General features: G+C 44.1%; 1 protein-coding gene across 5 annotated transcripts in view; it reads right to left on the bottom strand.

Moving 5' to 3' along the window:
- The window catches only part of ARHGAP21 (Rho GTPase activating protein 21), a 120,082-nt gene that overhangs the window by 25,768 nt on the left and 77,168 nt on the right, over nt 1-17,146 (bottom strand). For 4 of the 5 annotated variants that reach the window (XM_077304038.1, XM_077304035.1, XM_077304037.1 and 1 more), the window contains 5 exons: nt 16,094-16,183; nt 14,466-14,544; nt 12,171-12,225; nt 6,688-6,717; nt 3,240-5,181 (listed from right to left, as the gene is read on the bottom strand). In XM_077304038.1, coding sequence (XP_077160153.1) covers nt 3,240-5,181; nt 6,688-6,717; nt 12,171-12,225; nt 14,466-14,544; nt 16,094-16,160 — 2,173 coding nt within the window. In that variant the 5' untranslated portion in view covers nt 16,161-16,183. The remainder of the gene's footprint in view (nt 1-3,239; nt 5,182-6,687; nt 6,718-12,170; nt 12,226-14,465; nt 14,545-16,093; nt 16,184-17,146) is intronic. The other variant, XM_077304036.1, reaches the window with a different exon arrangement.

Here is a 17,146-nt window from a genome sequence, read left to right as displayed (position 1 = left end):
CGGATGCTGGACACTGCTGGTCATTCAGCAGTTGCATGTGGTACTTCCCTAGTGTTGCTCAAAGCCACTCCCTGCCTCTCCTGGCATCATTAAATGCCCACCATGCTGAGACACAAAGAATTGTTTCTCTTTATTCTCGCTCAGCAGAGACCTCTCATCAACCCCCATCCTGATGTTCCAACGAAATAACACATTCGGTCATTAAAAATCCTGCCGTCTCCAAGGACAGTAACTCAGAATCATAGAATCATAGAGTTGGAAGGGACCTCATGGGTAATCTAGTCCAACCCCCTACACTATGCAGGACACTCACATCCCAATCACTCAACTACTGTAACCTGCCACCCCTTTGCCTTCACAGAATCAGCCTCTCCGTCAGATGGCTATCTAGCCTGTTTAAAAATTTCCAATGATGGAGAACCCGCCACCTCCCGAGGAAGCCTGTTCCACTTGTAATTGTAACTTGTAAGGATGCTAATAGTTTGCTACTCCATGCCATTTAACACTATTTTATTCCAGATGTGTTGGGCGGAGCTTGAAAGACCCCAGTTCTTAATATTTGCAGCAGTGCTTTTTGCATAGTGCCTCTTGGCAGTACTCAGTGGAGGTACAAAGCAGAAAATGTTTTGTTGTACGTCATAAAAATACATGTACACTGCCCTGAGCTGCAAGGGGAGGGTGGTATATAGCTATAATAAATAAACAAGTTCCCCTCAGTGCTTGTTTATACGCTAACAGTACACCATTCAATGTTGGGGGATGCATTTCATTTCTTAAACTGCTGTTTTCTATACTGGCTCCAATATCCAATAGAATGAAGCCCTTTAAAGGGATCATGACGTTAGCAGAAGTTTGGGAGAGGACAGGGTTACCCCCTCCCCCCCCCCACTTCAGATAGCACAGCAAACTGGGTTCCAATCCCTGCTCTGTCACAGAAGCTTGATGGGTGAACAGGGCTCCTTACAATCTCTGAGCCTATCCTACTTCGCAGGGTTGTTGTTGATAAAAGAGGAGGAGAGGAGAATGATGCAATAAGCCACTTAGGGTCACAACTGGTCAGGAAAGGGGGATATAACCCTCCCAAAACAAATAAATAAAATAAACATATATTTATAAATAAAATAAGCACATTTATTTCTAACTACAATACTTGTCATGAAATGTTGAGAGGCTGTGAAGTGTTTAGAATTACGTTTTGTTGGAGCAATAATCAGAACATTTGGCCATTAAAATACAACACCCCAAAGGCTGAAAGAAAAAGACAAGCGCCCAAATTTTGGGGCTGGGTCCTAAAGCCAAAGAAAACATCTTCAGGCACAATGTGAAAATATCCATTCACCTAGAGCAGGGGTAGTCAAACTGCGGCCCTCCAGATGTCCATGGACTACAATTCCCAGGAGCCCCTGCCAGCGAATGCATTCGCTGGCAGGGGCTCCTGGGAATTGTAGTCCATGGACATCTGGAGGGCCGCAGTTTGACTACCCCTGACCTAGAGCAAGCAAGGCTTACATCCAGCCAGTGGAAGCCCTGCAATTTGAAAGGGCTGGTGTTTTTCTTTTCTTTCTGGTTACAAATGCCTTTGCCAATCTGATAAAAACCACACCGGAGAGTAAGTGATGTGGACTTATTTGCATGGCATATTATTCCCTTCACTGCTGCCTGCCGGGCTTGGTGTACAGCGACTGAAGACGGACACTGCAACCTATCAATTATAGAGAAAATGGTTCCCACAGATTGCAGAGTAAGAACAGGGCATTCAACTCCCACCAGCCGTCCTGCTCTTAATCCTTACAACAATGTCATGACTTCGCTGACCTTCGTGTATCAGCGGCAGCAACTATCTCTGGGCAACTACACTGCAGCACACCCAGCGCAAGGGCAGCAGTCTTAGGAGGCCCAAATCACACCATTTAAAGAACGACTGTCAAGAATTGCAGACAGACACACAACTGTATGCCACGGCCTGAATAAAATTAATATAGCATCAAAGGCATAATGAAAGGGGCACTAGTTCTTCTAGCGTGACTGCATTTTACATTTATCCCTCCTGACCCACTTTCTAATTTATTGACCTCCGTGGGACCCACTATTCTTACATAACAAGAATGATCTCCATTTCTTCGCTTCCTAGGCTGCAGACAGGGCAAGCACACAGCTCCTAGAGAATAATTTCCGTGTTCTTCATAGCTTGCCTCGGTTGCTCCATTTCTCATTATCCTCCTTACAAATTACCTTCTATAAACACTCCAAGGTTTGAAGAGGTGTCCACATACCAGAAAAATCCATGCTTACTTGTTGGGAAAGTCTAACTGCAACTATGGCAAGCTAAATGATGGAAGTCATGAATGGCAATGGATATATTGCTACTAGTAATTTACTAGTGTCTTATAATACAGGAGGCAGCTTTCAAAACAACCCGGAGAAAGAGAAATTTAGCAAATCATTTTACATTAAAACGGAATTTCTTAACATGGATCATACGCTACCTACAAAACCTTAGTAATTCTAAAAGATAAATTATACTAACTGCAATTCACAGGATGTCAACCATGCTTAGTAAGGCAACCGAAGACCCCCTTAAACATTTCCGTGTTTGCATGGGAGAAGCTTCCCACAATGCTGATGAAGTGGGAAGTATATATATGGATATTGTAGCCACAGGAATGGCCTTAATCCCATGGGTTTTCGCCAACTCAACTGGCACTTCATCTAGAAGGAAAATGCCCATTAGGTGGGAAACGCCATCCTTTATAGATCTTTGCTTAACACCTGCTTGTCATATGAAGCTCTATTAATATTAGGCCCACCAATGTGGTTGCAGTATTCACACAGATAATATAAACTAAACAGGAAGGAAACTCCCATGAAAATGTGCAAAAAAGGAACTATGTCCTAAGGTGGGGGTCGTCAACCCCCGGGCTGAAAGCCTCAGCACCGGGCTGGCAGCGGCCGCACCTCCCTCTCCCCCCCCAGCGAGAAGCTCGCTGGGCCTTGAGTGAATCAGCTGCTTTGATTCGCTCGTGGTCCAGTGAGCGCCACACTGCAGGGGGGGACTGGGAGGTGCGGCCGCCAGCATGCCGGCGGGCGCATGTGCGGCACCCGGGCCTCGCTCTCCCCCCACCCCCGCAGGCTGGTCCCCAGCCTTAAAAAGGTTGGGGGCATTGTCCTAAGGGGTTCCACTAGCATTGAAATATAAATTTCACGTTCACCCAAAGATGAAACTCAATGTTTTATCTCACCAATGAAGGGTATGGCTGCCAGTGAGTCTCCCGGGGGGCCGGACCCAAAGCCTTTCCTTTCTTCAATGAGTTTTATATTGACTTCTCGACGTGCATCATTGGGTAACCAACAAATAGTGTCGGGGACAGGCTCTTGCTCATTGACCGCTAAAATGTAGGACTGATGCCGCAAAGGTTGTGGTGCCTGAAGGCCAGAAGGAGACTTTTCTCGTAAGGTAACTAATTCTTCATCCTCAACTGTATCATTTGTTGCCTGCATCCTAGCCTCCTTCGCACTTTCATCTTGAACGTTATCTCCAATGGAGACATCTAAATGAACAGAGGTAGTTAACAGGTCACTACTTGGAGGGACAAATTTGGCTGCAGCTATACAGGACGTAGGCGAATGGGTACTCATGCCTTGTTCAGCTTTGTGGTCTGGCACGCTTCCCGCTTGCATTCTTGGCTGCTCATCTAACAAACCACTGTGATGCATATGATTTATTTCTCTTTGGTCTTTGGTAGTAACATTATCTCGACTTCGGTTAAGGGGAAGCGATGGTTTTGCTGCATAGGGTAGAGAAGTCTTCAAAGAGCTGCTTCTTGTGCTTCTAGCTGTTACATGAGGTGATCCTTCCTGGAAAACCCGTCCAGACTTTGCATTCCCAACAGCCAGTGGCGAGTCGCTGAGACACTGCAGTGTTTTTACATCTGGGGAGACCTTCTGAAATTGGCAGGCTGGCCCTGTGGATTTACTGCCCGTTCTCCTACTGTCTGGACTACAAACACCTGGAACCAAAGGTGAGCCAGGAAGAGACATGTGAAATGCATGTGGTCGAGATCTCTCATAAATACCTCGGCGATCATCTGGCTTGGTATATCCCGGCCATCTGCAACTCTTATTTCTTTCTCTGTTTAAATCTACAACAAGGTTCCCTGTGTGGAAGTTTTCTAATGTTTCACCCTGCTTTCCGAGAAAGTCCCAGGAGCGTGTTCTGGGACTTCTGGAGCTGGCATTCGTTGAGGACAGTGCATCCTGTGAAATGCTCCTTGACCAATCTTTCGTTAACACAGGATCCTCAAGTCTTTCCTGGGACATGCTCCTTTGGCGAACCTGAACAGACTGCAAAATCCTATCATGCGAGGCGCTTCTCCGTCGTACCTGTGGGCAAGAGCGATGCGGTGCCACTTGATCGTAATCTATGGTGTTCTGAGATGCTGCTCTTAGGCTATCTAACCTTTCCTGGATGGTTCGGCAACCATACATGTGCAAACGTCTGTTGTCAATGTATTCTTTGTAGGTTTTGTAGTTTTTCCAGTCTATGTATCGGTGGGCATTTGGAGAAGTATAGTGATTAGTAGTGACAGACGGAACACCTGCCGGTTGAGCAGGAGGTGTAGAATTTGAAATTCCTTCTGGATGTCCTTCACAGCTTCCAGGTTTGCTAGCCAGTCCAGCGGGATCTAATGGCCTTGTAAGTGGCGTCTGGGGGAGTACAATGAAAGTAGACATTGAAGCGTGCGGCGATGTGGTTCGTCCTTCTGTTTTTAGACTGGTTTGTTCCTTTAAACCATATCTTGCTTCTTCTGTTTGGTGCGTTGGACCAGTATGATTTGTTCTGCAGGAGGGCAAGTCTACAGCCTTCTCAGAAGGCACAACAATAGTTTTTACAGCCTCATTGCAAACACAGACAGCTGTGTTGGATTTTGCAATATCTGCTGGGGATGGAGGCACTTGTATTTCCATTCTGTAGGCCTTATCTTGTTGTGCTGATGTTTGGACAGGTCTACTCGTTTTCAGCTTTCCCGATGAAGAGTCAGAAGGTGCTTTCTCAAGAGGTTGTGCCAGGACAGAAGCTACGGTTGTGAGGCGGGGATAACATATTGGTGGTGGTTCAGGTATATTTTGGGCATTACCACTGTAGGCTTCATTACCTCTCAGGTAGGCATCTTGGGAATATACCTGCGAACAGAGGATTTTAAAAGAAATTAAGCCCCTATTAAAATGAAAATCCACCACTATATTGCAGAAAAGATGAATCTATTCGATGGCAAAATCCCTTGAAGGAAAAGGACTACTCGGATATGGAGACCACAGTACACCTGATCTTTGCTAAAGGATTAGTAGTCAATGAAGAAGAAATGTCAAATCCTTTCTGTCATTAGTTCCCAGGCATGGAAATACACCATGCAAGTCTTTGTAAAGGGCAAAGCATGTTTTATATAAATCAGACGAACAGAAAACTCTACCAGTTGCTGCAGGTGAGTGGAAGAAAGAAATTAGGGAACAGAAACAAAAATGGAATTTCTTTTCATACAAACTTCAAACCATGCTGCAAGACATTCCTCTCTTTGGACTGTTTCTGATGCTAGGATTCTGCAGCATTCGACAGGTCAAGCTACGAATTTAGCTCTGGAAAATGCACAGGTTTTGTCATGTAGAAAAACCGTCAGGCTATGCAGACAGCCTGGCACTCAGTACAGATTCCTTTTCTAAAAGGCACAATTGCTACACCTAACGTGAACAGACAGTGGTTAACGTCTTTGTTGCCAGCCAACGCCCACCCTCCCTCCCTCCAAATAATCTTACATGTTACTTATTCTGCAAATGCCGTACTACTCACAGGGATTTAAAACAAAAAACACTGAAGACACCACATAAACGCAGATGGTTTGGCAGCTATTTATACGTGCTTTTTTGCAGTGCAGGCTGTACGTATAAGCATCGTCCTTTCCATCTCTACCTTGTATTTTAAAAACCTGATTTTACATTCGACATGTGAACCTTGTATTATCGAGAGACAATCCTGCAATCACCATACAACCGGCAGCATATTTGAAAGGTCTGCCCCAGAACATAATAAGCAGCATTATTTCACACAATGCAATGACTTCCTTAAATTGCGATATGAAATAATAAGGGATGGCAACATACAGCTTGCCAATGCAGCAATCGGCAGAGCCTCTTTTTACACACACACACACACACACACACACACACACAAACACACACACACACACACAGAGCTTAGATGTGGTATCATATTACACTGTTTCCTGCTCAAATCATAATAGGCTCCATTCAGACAAATCAACATGCCCGGCCTCAGCATTAGACAGGTTGTAAAAGCCCAAATGCAGCCATCAATGTTAGAGTGAGAGCAAAATGCCTTAGAGGGAGAGGTGCTTAACGCATGGCTGCAACAAATGCTACGGCGAGAATTATTTAAGTGCAAACAATTTTTTTTTTAGAAAAGCAAACGGAAAAGAAACAAAAACCAAGGCACTGACAAACACAGGTGCACATTAAAAGGCAAGAGGGTCGACAGTACGGCTCAAATCCAGCTGACCAGCAGATCCGGCTTGCTCTCAAGCAACTTGCAGGCTTTCGCAGTCCAGCTCCTTGCAAAATCTACCAAGAAACACATGCCTTACAAAATCAGAGCAATGGCTACTGTGCATTTCTTACCAGGGCTGTGGCATCCTTTGAAAACTGCAGCTGGTAGAAAACAGGAAAATATAGTAAAAACTGCTTATGGATGTATAAAAGATAAGAGTTATGTTGTCATATTGATGCTGGGTACACAGGAAGCTAAAAATAAATCTAGACCGATTTCTCTGGAAGGTACCAAGAGAGGTAAAGGGCAGTGGAGCATGCACAATAACTTCGGCATCCTTGGGAGCGTGTCCGTTTCCGGCTTTTACCTGCCTCTGGCATTTATTCTCTATCCTTCCAGAAAGAGAAAATACAGTTGTGCCATGTTTCCTTGGTGCATCTTTTGCTGCTGCATGCAGAGTCTGCTGGTTGTGCTACAAGGCTTCCCTTCTACTCGAGCAACATAACGGTCTTTCATCTCCCCTGAGCCGCTAGCATCCCTGCTTCCAGATGACGAAACAAGGGTTTCATTATGCATTTGAAATCTGTGCATTCCTTCTCCACATGCATCCGAACAGAACCACAAGCCATCAGCTGACTGCAGCTGCTTTCATAGTCCATGGCTGATAGTAGAAGGATGATTTCAGAATAATCTTCAGAGGGGGGGAAAAAGAGAAAAAAAGCACAGCCTCTTCATGTGATCCTTTTCATTTTGGATATCCTTCAGTGTTTCTTCTCTGGCAGATTAGGAACAGGCTGTGCTTCAATGGCAAGTTGATCCCTGATACAATGGTCTCGCTTTCACAGGCTCTCTCTCTCTCATGCCGGAAAATAGGGACTCTGCATTTGCGCTCTTTTAAGATCAGAAAGAAGAAATGGGTGGGTAGGCACAGAAAAAAAAAACCCTCAGGGGGAAAAGCAAGCTGTGGCAGCTTCTAAGGAAAAAAATATATATATACTGGCTCACATTCTAGAGTGTGCCAATACTGCCTCTCTTGTCCAAATCTGGCATATATATTCTATCCAAACCTGCAGTTTGCAACATGTTCCACTTTTTAAAACATGAAAACTAACAACCTCTAACAACATCAGATGCAACTCTGAGCTACTATTCGCTCAAAGCTTGTCCCTGTCTCCGTGTCCACCGACCACAGTGGGAACTGAGGCATCTACAGAAAGGTGAAGAGACCAGCCCTGACACCACGAACCTCCAAGCCATATGCTGTTGCTAGGAGAGCCCAGTATGGACCAGCAGCAGACTGCCAAGATGGCTGGAGGACTGGGGAGGAGCATCTATATCTGGTTGCCTCAGTAACCATCCTCACGTCCAGTTTTAACTTTGGGCTCGCTCCTAAAGACCAGACGGCCTTGCCTGTTAGGACTGCTGTTTCAAGAATCACCAAGGCTAAGGCAGTATTTAAAGTCCAACAGAAAATAGCTGAAGATCAGAGGGTTTTTTTAAGGTATAATTTAAAAAAATCAGGCAAATGGCAGTAAAATCATTTCTATTCCTCTCAGAGCAGAGCAAACACATGCACACAAAACCCCAAGGAAACAAAACAGAAGCACCCAAAACAGAATGGATGTATTTTCAACTGGCCCCAAGTTCGGTATCAGGAGAATCGCTGTGGGATGAGACTTCCGTAATCAAGAGCCATCTTCCCGAGCAGATCAGCCCCAGAACATTGCTACATGTTCTCTCATCTGATGTAAAGCGGGTAGGCACTAGGAATGCCCCTGGTATGGAGTCCAGATTACACGGTATCCCCCCAGCACTGGCTTGCTTGGTGTCCCCTTTCCTTTTCTGTGCCTTATCCATACATCTAGATCAGGGGTAGTCAAACTGCAGCCCTCCAGATGTCCATGGACTACAATTCCCATTCGCTGGCAGGGGCTCCTGGGAATTGCAGTCCATGGACATCTGGAGGGCCGCAGTTTGACTACCCCTGACCTAGATGCTGCTGATGGGCTTGAAATGATTACTTGATCCAAGCTTTCTCAACAAGGGTTTCATGAGACTTTGGGGTTCCTTGACAGCCCTGGAAGGATTCCCTGAGTGGGTGGGAGTTTATATACATATACATATTATAGACCATATATGGACTTGTTGACCTTCCCTCCCAAAATGGCCAATGATAGACCTTGAGGAGATGGGGAGGGGATCCAGGTGGGCATATAAACAGCTCTGCTTCCCAACCATATTCTGCATGACTGCATCACTTCTGGGGTTTCTTGAACTCTGAAGAATATTTCAGGCGTTTCTCAATGGTAAAAAAGTTTAGAAAGGCTGAGGTAGAGGTTACAAAAGTTTCTTTTCCATTCCTGTTCCCCTAGCCCACCCTGTGGGATTCTTTGATTGGTAAACGTCAATTCATAACAAAGAATCCCAGGTATTAAGATTTTATTGCTGATATAGCTTGGTCTATTATTATTATATTGAAGTGTTCAAAATGCCAGACTTGGCTTGGAAAACAGGTCCAAATCTTTGCTCATCATGAAAATATCGGGGGGGGGGGGGGAATAGGCCACTACTCTGTTAACTGCCTCACAGGGTCTTTGTGAGTATAAAAAGTAAAGAGGGGACAACCATGTATGTCACACTGAACTGCTTCGGTAAAGGTTGGAATTCAAAATGTGATATTTTTCTTCAATAAAAAGTTATTGTTGTTTTAGTAATTGCTGGAATCTGATAAGGTATATATATTTTAAATAACCAAAATAAAAACACAGAAAGTCTCCACGCGGATGCACATCTGACAACTAAGTTCCAGGGCTCTGGCTTCAACAGACCAAAGACAATACTTACAAATTCTGAGCCAGGCACAATTCAAACACAAATAAAATCATCTGGACATTTATAAGGCTAGAATAGAAAACAATGGAAACTAAATGGCAACCAATAAAAATATAAGATCTCAGTAGCGTTGGGTGCTTTGGTGTGCTTCGGCCGCTTCAGCGATCACGGAAGTCTGAGGCGGCCAGTGCTGCAGTGGGGAGGAGTGGAGCTGCCCCTCCCCTCCACGCCGTGGTGCTGGCTGCCCCGGGCTTCCGTGAGCACCAAAGCGGCCAAAGCGCCCAACCCTAGATCTCAGGAAAGCCTCGTCACATCAGGGCATCAGTTTGTGAAACTTCATGAATGGAGAGGCATAGGTTAGCACCACCAGTGTTCTCATACCAGTGTTGGAAGTACTGCAAACCTCCAAACTTCATTTAGAGCCCTAACCTAAATGAACACCAAAGAAGGGCCAAAATCAAACAATACTTGTGTTTTTTTTAGCATCTCTGACAATCAAACAAGAAAGAGAGTTATGGATCCAACCCGCAGACAAAACATAATCAGCTGCATAAGAAGCAGAGTCCAAACACCGTTACAGCTTTCATAGAGGAGCTTCTCCACTTAAACCATTTATGCACTGGGGACTTCACTGCCCCAGCTCCTGTGCAAGAACACAAATCCGGGGCGGACAACGTGCACCAGGCCACATACTCCCCCATGTGGGTGCAGGAAGAGGTGGGACTAAAACTCCAGCCTGCAGCCCGGCATGAAACCTCCAGTGCATAAACGGTCTTAGTGGTGCAAGATCTGGTATTGCTGAGGTCACTCGTGTCATTTAGAAAAGTGAGAGGCTAACTGTCACGCTGCAGAAAAGGACGTAATCGCAGCACTGAGTGGTTATAGTACGAGTGTGAAGAAGCAGATCTGTGTCCCAGTAATGAGGTCAAAGAAAAAAGGTGTGCTGGATATGATTTGCCATAACTGGGCCTTGCGCGGCTTGCAGAGAAATCTGTGCAGCAATAGAGCCGGGGGTGGGGGGGCGCACCCATAAAAAACATGTTTTCTTGGCAAGGGATATCTGACATTCCTCAGAATGTCAGAAAAGAAGCACAAGGGACGGGGCGTTCGAAAGCCCCATTGTGGGACAGGTGAATCATCCCAGACTTATATAATCTCAGTATATTTAAAATGAAAAACGTAACTTGCAACATTTTATAAGATGTACTAGGGACAAAGCCCGTTACATTCAGGAATACAATGGGTGCTAGATTGGGGGGGAGGGGGTAGAAGAACTCTGCAGACTGTCTCCCCCTCCCCCCAGGACCAGGAAAGGCTTCAGGCCTTCACCAGCAGGGGCAGCTCTCATGCAACAGAGATCCGCAGCCTCGGACGGAAGTGAAAGGAGAAGGGGGTGGTCAGGGGTGGGGGATGGAAGGCGACTGGCTGGCTGCTGGACAGACAGGCAAGCTGGTTGGACAAGGAGGCACTCAGGCGCAGGACAGCCGCCCTGAGTGGGTGTTAACCCATGAGGCCAGCTCCTCCTCCAATCCCTTACCAGAAATATATAGTGGTACAGATAAGATGATCAAAACAAATCTTATTTTCCCATCCCATACTACCTTATTCCAATGATGGCAGGAAACAAATGGTAGTCCAGTGCACCCACATAAACCATTTCATTCACTTCAGTCTCAGAGAATGCTTTGCATGCATTGTACATCACATCAATTGATCCATTTGTTCTTTTACAGCTAAGCAAGTAAGGCAGTCTTAAAAATTGCTGCTTCTTAACTAGCAGTTCAGCAGAGATACTTGGGTGGGTACTACTGTAAGGTGGTTAACAGTTCAAAGCAACTAGTGGCAGGTACTCTGTCCTCTGCAATTAGGAACAGAAGAAGGTCTAATTGTCTAGAGCAGGGGTAGTGAACCTGTGGTCCTCCAGATGTCCATGGACTACAATTCCCATGAGCCCCTGCCAGCATTTGGAGGACCACAGGTTGACTACCTCTAGAGCATCAGCCTTCAGACAGAAAAGAGCCAATGCAAAAAGACACTGCTATTGCCAAGGATGGGTGAGCGGCATCACTGGCTCTTTCCCCCTTAGACCTAGACAAAGGGAGGACAAATAAAGCTGTTTTCTTCTAGAGGTAAATACAGATGGACATGGGTCTGATCACTCTCCCAATACTGAAATGTACATAACATGTACATTGGCCCTTTGTTGTAAGAAAGTGTCAGTGAAAGCAGCGAAAACAAAATCCCAAATGAACTGAACTAGATTCACTACCTGCCAGAATAACATCGCTAAAATACAAACAAAATCCAGGTGAAACTTTCTTCAAGTAAGGTAAATCTCAAGGGGATTCTCTCAACAGAATTTTTAAGAACCAAGTTTAGCTGAATAGAAGGAAAACATCTTGTTTCTTACTGCATCTATTTTTTGCTAAAAAACATCATCACAGGTATGCTTCCCTTTTCACAATGACCGTACATCCTTAATCACTGAGTGTGTATTTTAGATTTTATCCAGCTACATTCCTCCCAAAAACAGTAGCTCTTTTTGCAGGTCCCTAGAGCATACAAAGGACACGATAGGTATTCATCTTTCTTTTCTTACATGTTAGTTTTTTTTCCACCCTCCATAGCTATGGAACAAGAGCAACAGCGAACAAAGGAGGTGGGAGTGAAAGAACATAGATGGTACAACTAAGAAGCCGCATTATTCAAAGACTTTGCTTGTGTTTACACAGATCTTATCAAGAAGAAAGCTTAATTCCTATTCCAGAAATTCAAAACTCACCAGCTGAATGATGTCCTCATCTTTTGGCATAATACTAAGTTCCAAGACATTGTTGCTGCAAAGAGGAAACGGTGAGACACATTACTACAACTAGTAATTTTGATCAGGATTTTAATGTCTGGAGAATGTTTAAACAACTATGGTCTCACAACTAATGCCATTTTAAACCACCAGCAACTAAGGTTTATTTCCCCATTTTTTTCTTCACTACAAGGTTACTATTACTCTTCCCTGACAGGGCGGCCCAGAAACTCAAGGGTGCTTCATGGTTTTGAAGACGGACGGTGTTGAGGAGTGACTAGAATGCTGGGAAGGATTAAAAACATAGTAGCCCTTGATGTGAGACAACAATATCATCTTGGGTATGTCTTATTTGTTGACTTCACTATTAATCTATTTATGTGGTGTTTATTCTATTGTAAGCTGCTCTGGGCCCCTCCAGGGGAGAAAAGAAGGGTATAAGTACTTAAAAGAAATAAAAACAAGCAAGATCTGGTGCCCCCCTGGGGTTAAAAGCAGCGGTATGCCCGGATCGCCTATTAGCATTGGGTTATTGCTTCCTCTCGCCACCACCCCTTTTTGGGATGTCCAGGGGGTTGGGGTGGATAGTTGTTTTATACCACCATGTTTCTTCCTCATGTTGTAATTTTATGTCCTGTTTTAATTTTGTAATGGGGTTTTAGTGGGCTTTTTAATGGACTGCGGTAACCTGCCACGAGCCAGCTCCAGGAGTGGTGGGGAATGAAAATCTAAATAATAATAATATATGGGAGGCTGAAATATGTGTAAACTATTAAAATGGAATGGCTAAAAGATTCCTGTTTCAGAACATTTATCTCATCTCACCTATAAGGCTATACAGCGTTTATAGGTTAAAGGCTACAAGATGTCTACAGGCGTTAGTTTTTGTCCAAGCCCCCTGGCTTCCACGAACATAGGAGGGAACTTCATTTGGACTGCACCATGTCATGGGGACAATATTCTTGCATCTCTATATGAAAGTGAGAAGCCTATGCACAGGGGAGATGAGCAAATCTTGCTATAATTTTATAGAAAGGTGGAATAGGGAGCAGACTTTGGGCTCCTGCGAAATGCCAGCAGGGACACTGCTTCCTGGAGTATCAACTCTTTCCCCTGTCTACTGTACAACCCTGGGAGGTTTGAAGTAGTCATCATCCCCCTCCATCCCCCAATGCCCTTGCTCGGGTAGGGGAGAGTGGTATTTTCCGCTGTGCTGGGTATTTTATAGTCTTTTAATTGGGGTTTTAATGGGGGATTTTAAGATTATTGTTACCCACCATGAACCTGTAGGGAGTGGCGGGAAATAAATCGAATAATATTAATAATATTAATAATATTAATAATATTAATAATGATAATAATGATAATAATGATAATAATGATAATAATGATAATAATAATAATAATATGTATGTATGTATGTATGTATGTATGTATGTATGTATGTATGTATGTATGTATGTATGTATGTATGTAAATATGTTTTGAGAAAGTGAGAGATACAAATTGCACCCATGAACCTCTCTCAGGACCAGATTTTACGCAATACCTGCTTTTCCTAAATTGCCAGAACACCAGCAATTAACTCAAAAATTTCCTTGTAAAGTTTTTTTCCCCTATCCCAATATTTGAAGCTGAACTTAATTTATGAAAATTAATTTCCTGGCGCTAGCATTTCAATGGTATCCATCATCATCAGCTCACAGAGAAATACCAGCATATGCTCAGTTTTTGTGGAAATTTTATAAACCATTTTCTTAACACCGATTTAAAAATGCAAGCATGATCACCCTATAATATGCGATCAACAGAAATGTCACTCTCAGAATAGAACTGACAGCCTGAGTGCACCATGAAGCGCAATCCTACAGGTTCTTAGAGATTACAGTGTACAGCACTGAGCAAACACATAGCCTAATTTTAATTTCACATTTGCTGCTCAGTCTCCCCCACTCAGTCCTGCCTGTTAACACGAGTGGTGACGTCAGTTCTGGGGGCGTGGCCAGCTGACATCACTCATGGGTTCCTCTAAGCCTGAAAAGTTATCTCAAGCTCCTCCATGGTCAAAAGGTTGAAAAAAGCTGATTTATTCAGAGATCATTTACTGGGGCCGCCTGCACCATCTCCATCCAAAAGCCTAGTCTGACAGGGGTCTAGGCCTGTTTGATCACACCTGTGGGCCTGTGATGGCTCAGCACATCCAGATTACCATTGTTATACAAAATATAACTTGTGAACCATAGAGCATTTAAAATGGCAGTACTGATATCTTACCAGTTCTGAATTAAAGCAATTACTTGGGAATACGTTTTCCCTATGACACTTTCTCCGTTCACCGTTATTATTCGGTCTCCTAGGAAGAAAAGACATAGACTGTTTACTTCACCTGGAAGGCTGACTCAAAGACTACAAAGAAACAAGAAGCAAGAAGATGGCATCATTCTCACTGACTTCTCCACTCCTACTATACTTTTCAAAGGCCCATTATGCACGGAGTGGAAGGTCTGCATTCGGAGTGGAATGGTGGCGGCTAAAATCACCAATTATGCATGCTGCAGGCGGCAACCGGGCGCAGAGTCAACGTATGCCGCCGAAAAAGCCGCGTTAGCAAGATGCGGAAGAAAGTGGAGCTTCCCGGGACCAGGGCGCAACCAGAAGTGGCTCCGGAGTAGCCACGTGCATATTCGGATACTCTGGGTTTTGCCGCCATTGCGTTCTGTCCCATGTGTAAGCGGTTTGCTTCGCTTCTTCCTCCTCCACGTTCTCCATGCCGCCGTTTCAGCAGCCGTGCATAATAGGCCAAAGTGAACCCACTGACAACATCACAGCAAGATGCACAAGCCTGAGTGCAGTGCCCTCAGAGTTCACTGCATCAGAGTTCCCCCTAAGCAGGGACTGTTTTCCTAATTTAGAACTCATAACCACCAGCTTGTTGTCGTGCTTAAGAACAGTGATTTCTAATCTGGAGAGTCAGGTTTGATTCCCCACTCCTCCACATGCAGCCAGCTGGTGACCTTGGGCTAGAGCGGTTCTCCCAGAGCGGTTCTGTGAGAGATCTCTCAACCCCACCTACCTCACAGGGTGTCTGTTGTGAGGAGAGGAAGAGAAGGCAATTGAAAGCCACATTGAGACTCCTTTGGGTAGAGAAAAGTGGGGTATATAAACCAACTCTTCTTCTAAAATAACTTATAGTCCAAACCAGGGGTCTGCAACAGTACAGAACTAAATGCGCATTTCTAATAACTGACATGTTAATAACTCTTAAAGTTTCTGAAGCCCAAACATGGGTTGTTGCAAGTCCTTTGCTTGAAGGTGATGCGCATGAGAATAACATGAGAATAACTGGAATAACTTTCACAGTTTAGAGCACTGGCATAAATCTGCACATGGTTTACTTTTAGATTATTGACAACTGTTCATCTCTTTATCATTTTTTCTTCTGCAACTTATCTGTAAGAAGCTCTTTAGACCCTTAAAAATCTTTGCTTGCAGTTCCCTTCACATACTGGATATTTCAGTATCACCCCAGTCCCTTCAGTAGATCCTAACATAAAAATCTGATTTTGTTTATATAAGAACTATATTTTCAGTTACACAAATGGAGCTTCCTTTTATGGGTTCTTGGCTGATCTCTTCTGAATTTTTAAGAAGAATGGCTCTTCAAGTGTAAAAGGCTCCAGATCCCCTGATCCAAACTACAGTAACAGAACCTTTCAAGAAAAAAACTGGATGGACTAAAATCTCAGCCAAGTTAACAATTTCTCCTTCTCTCAGGAAATCTAACATTCAGGTAGCTTTATGTGCTGAAAATTTTGTATGCTGTGACATCAAACCAGGACAGTACATCCAGCCTGAAGGTCCATCCTGTAAATGTAATATGATACAGAAGTGTAAAAAAGCACCTGTCCGTAATCCAGCTTCCGACGCAGGAAAACCTTCCTTAACATCTTTAACAAATATAGTATCCATAGGCTCCAATCTGCGTGGCTTCCCTTTAAAAAAAAAAAGAATACATTTGTCATTACTGAAGAAATCTAAGAAAGCTTTGAAAATGTAATTATATCACATTCATCCTTATATTAAATTTAAAAAGGTAAATGTATCCCCCGTGCAAGCACCGAGTCATGTCTGACCCTTGGGGTGACGCCCTCTAGCGTTTTCCTGGCAGACTCAATACGGGGTGGTTTGCCATTCCCTTCCTTAGTCATTACTGTTTTACCCCCCAGCAAGCTGGGTACTCATTTTACCAAACTCGGAAGGATGGAAGGCTGATTCAACCTTGAGCCAGCTGCTGGGATTGAACTCCCAGCCACATGGGCAGAGCTTTCAGACTGCATGTCTGCTGCCTTACCACTCTGCGCCACAAGAGGCTCTTATATTAAATAGTAGGATCCAAATCATTTTTCACTCTTCTAACAAACAGAGCATTAGAACTTGTCCTGTTTAAAGTAAAAGAGGATACAATGCTTTGTGGCTTAGAGTAATCTATGGAAAATATACTGTTATAGCACAAGTTTATTTTTCACTAATATGTCTATCAACATTCTTTATGGTCACTTAATAACTGCCCTTTTTTATACTTCTACTAGGATAGAAGTTGGTTTTTACGCCCCACTTTTAATTGCCGAAGGAATCTCGAAGCAGCTTACAATCGCCTTCCCTTCCTCTCAACAGACACCCTGTGAGGGAGGTGGGGCTGAGAGAGCTCTGACAGGAGAAGTGTTGGTTCTTATATGCCACTTTTCTCTACCTGAAGGAATCTCAAAGCGGCTAACACACGCCTTCCCTTTCTTCTCCCCACAACAGACACCCTGTGAGAGAGGTGAGGGTGAGAGAGCCCTGATATTACTGCTCAGTCAGAACAGCTTCATCAGCAGCTTTATCACCCAGCTGGCTGCATGTGAAGGAGTGCAGAATCAAACTCAGCTCATCAGATTAGAAGTCCACACTCCTAT

The sequence above is a fragment of the Paroedura picta genome, chromosome 11 (genome assembly GCF_049243985.1).
Source record: "Paroedura picta isolate Pp20150507F chromosome 11, Ppicta_v3.0, whole genome shotgun sequence".
In the NCBI taxonomy this organism is placed as follows: domain Eukaryota; kingdom Metazoa; phylum Chordata; class Lepidosauria; order Squamata; family Gekkonidae; genus Paroedura; species Paroedura picta.
This window is presented reverse-complemented; position numbering and strand designations above follow the sequence as displayed.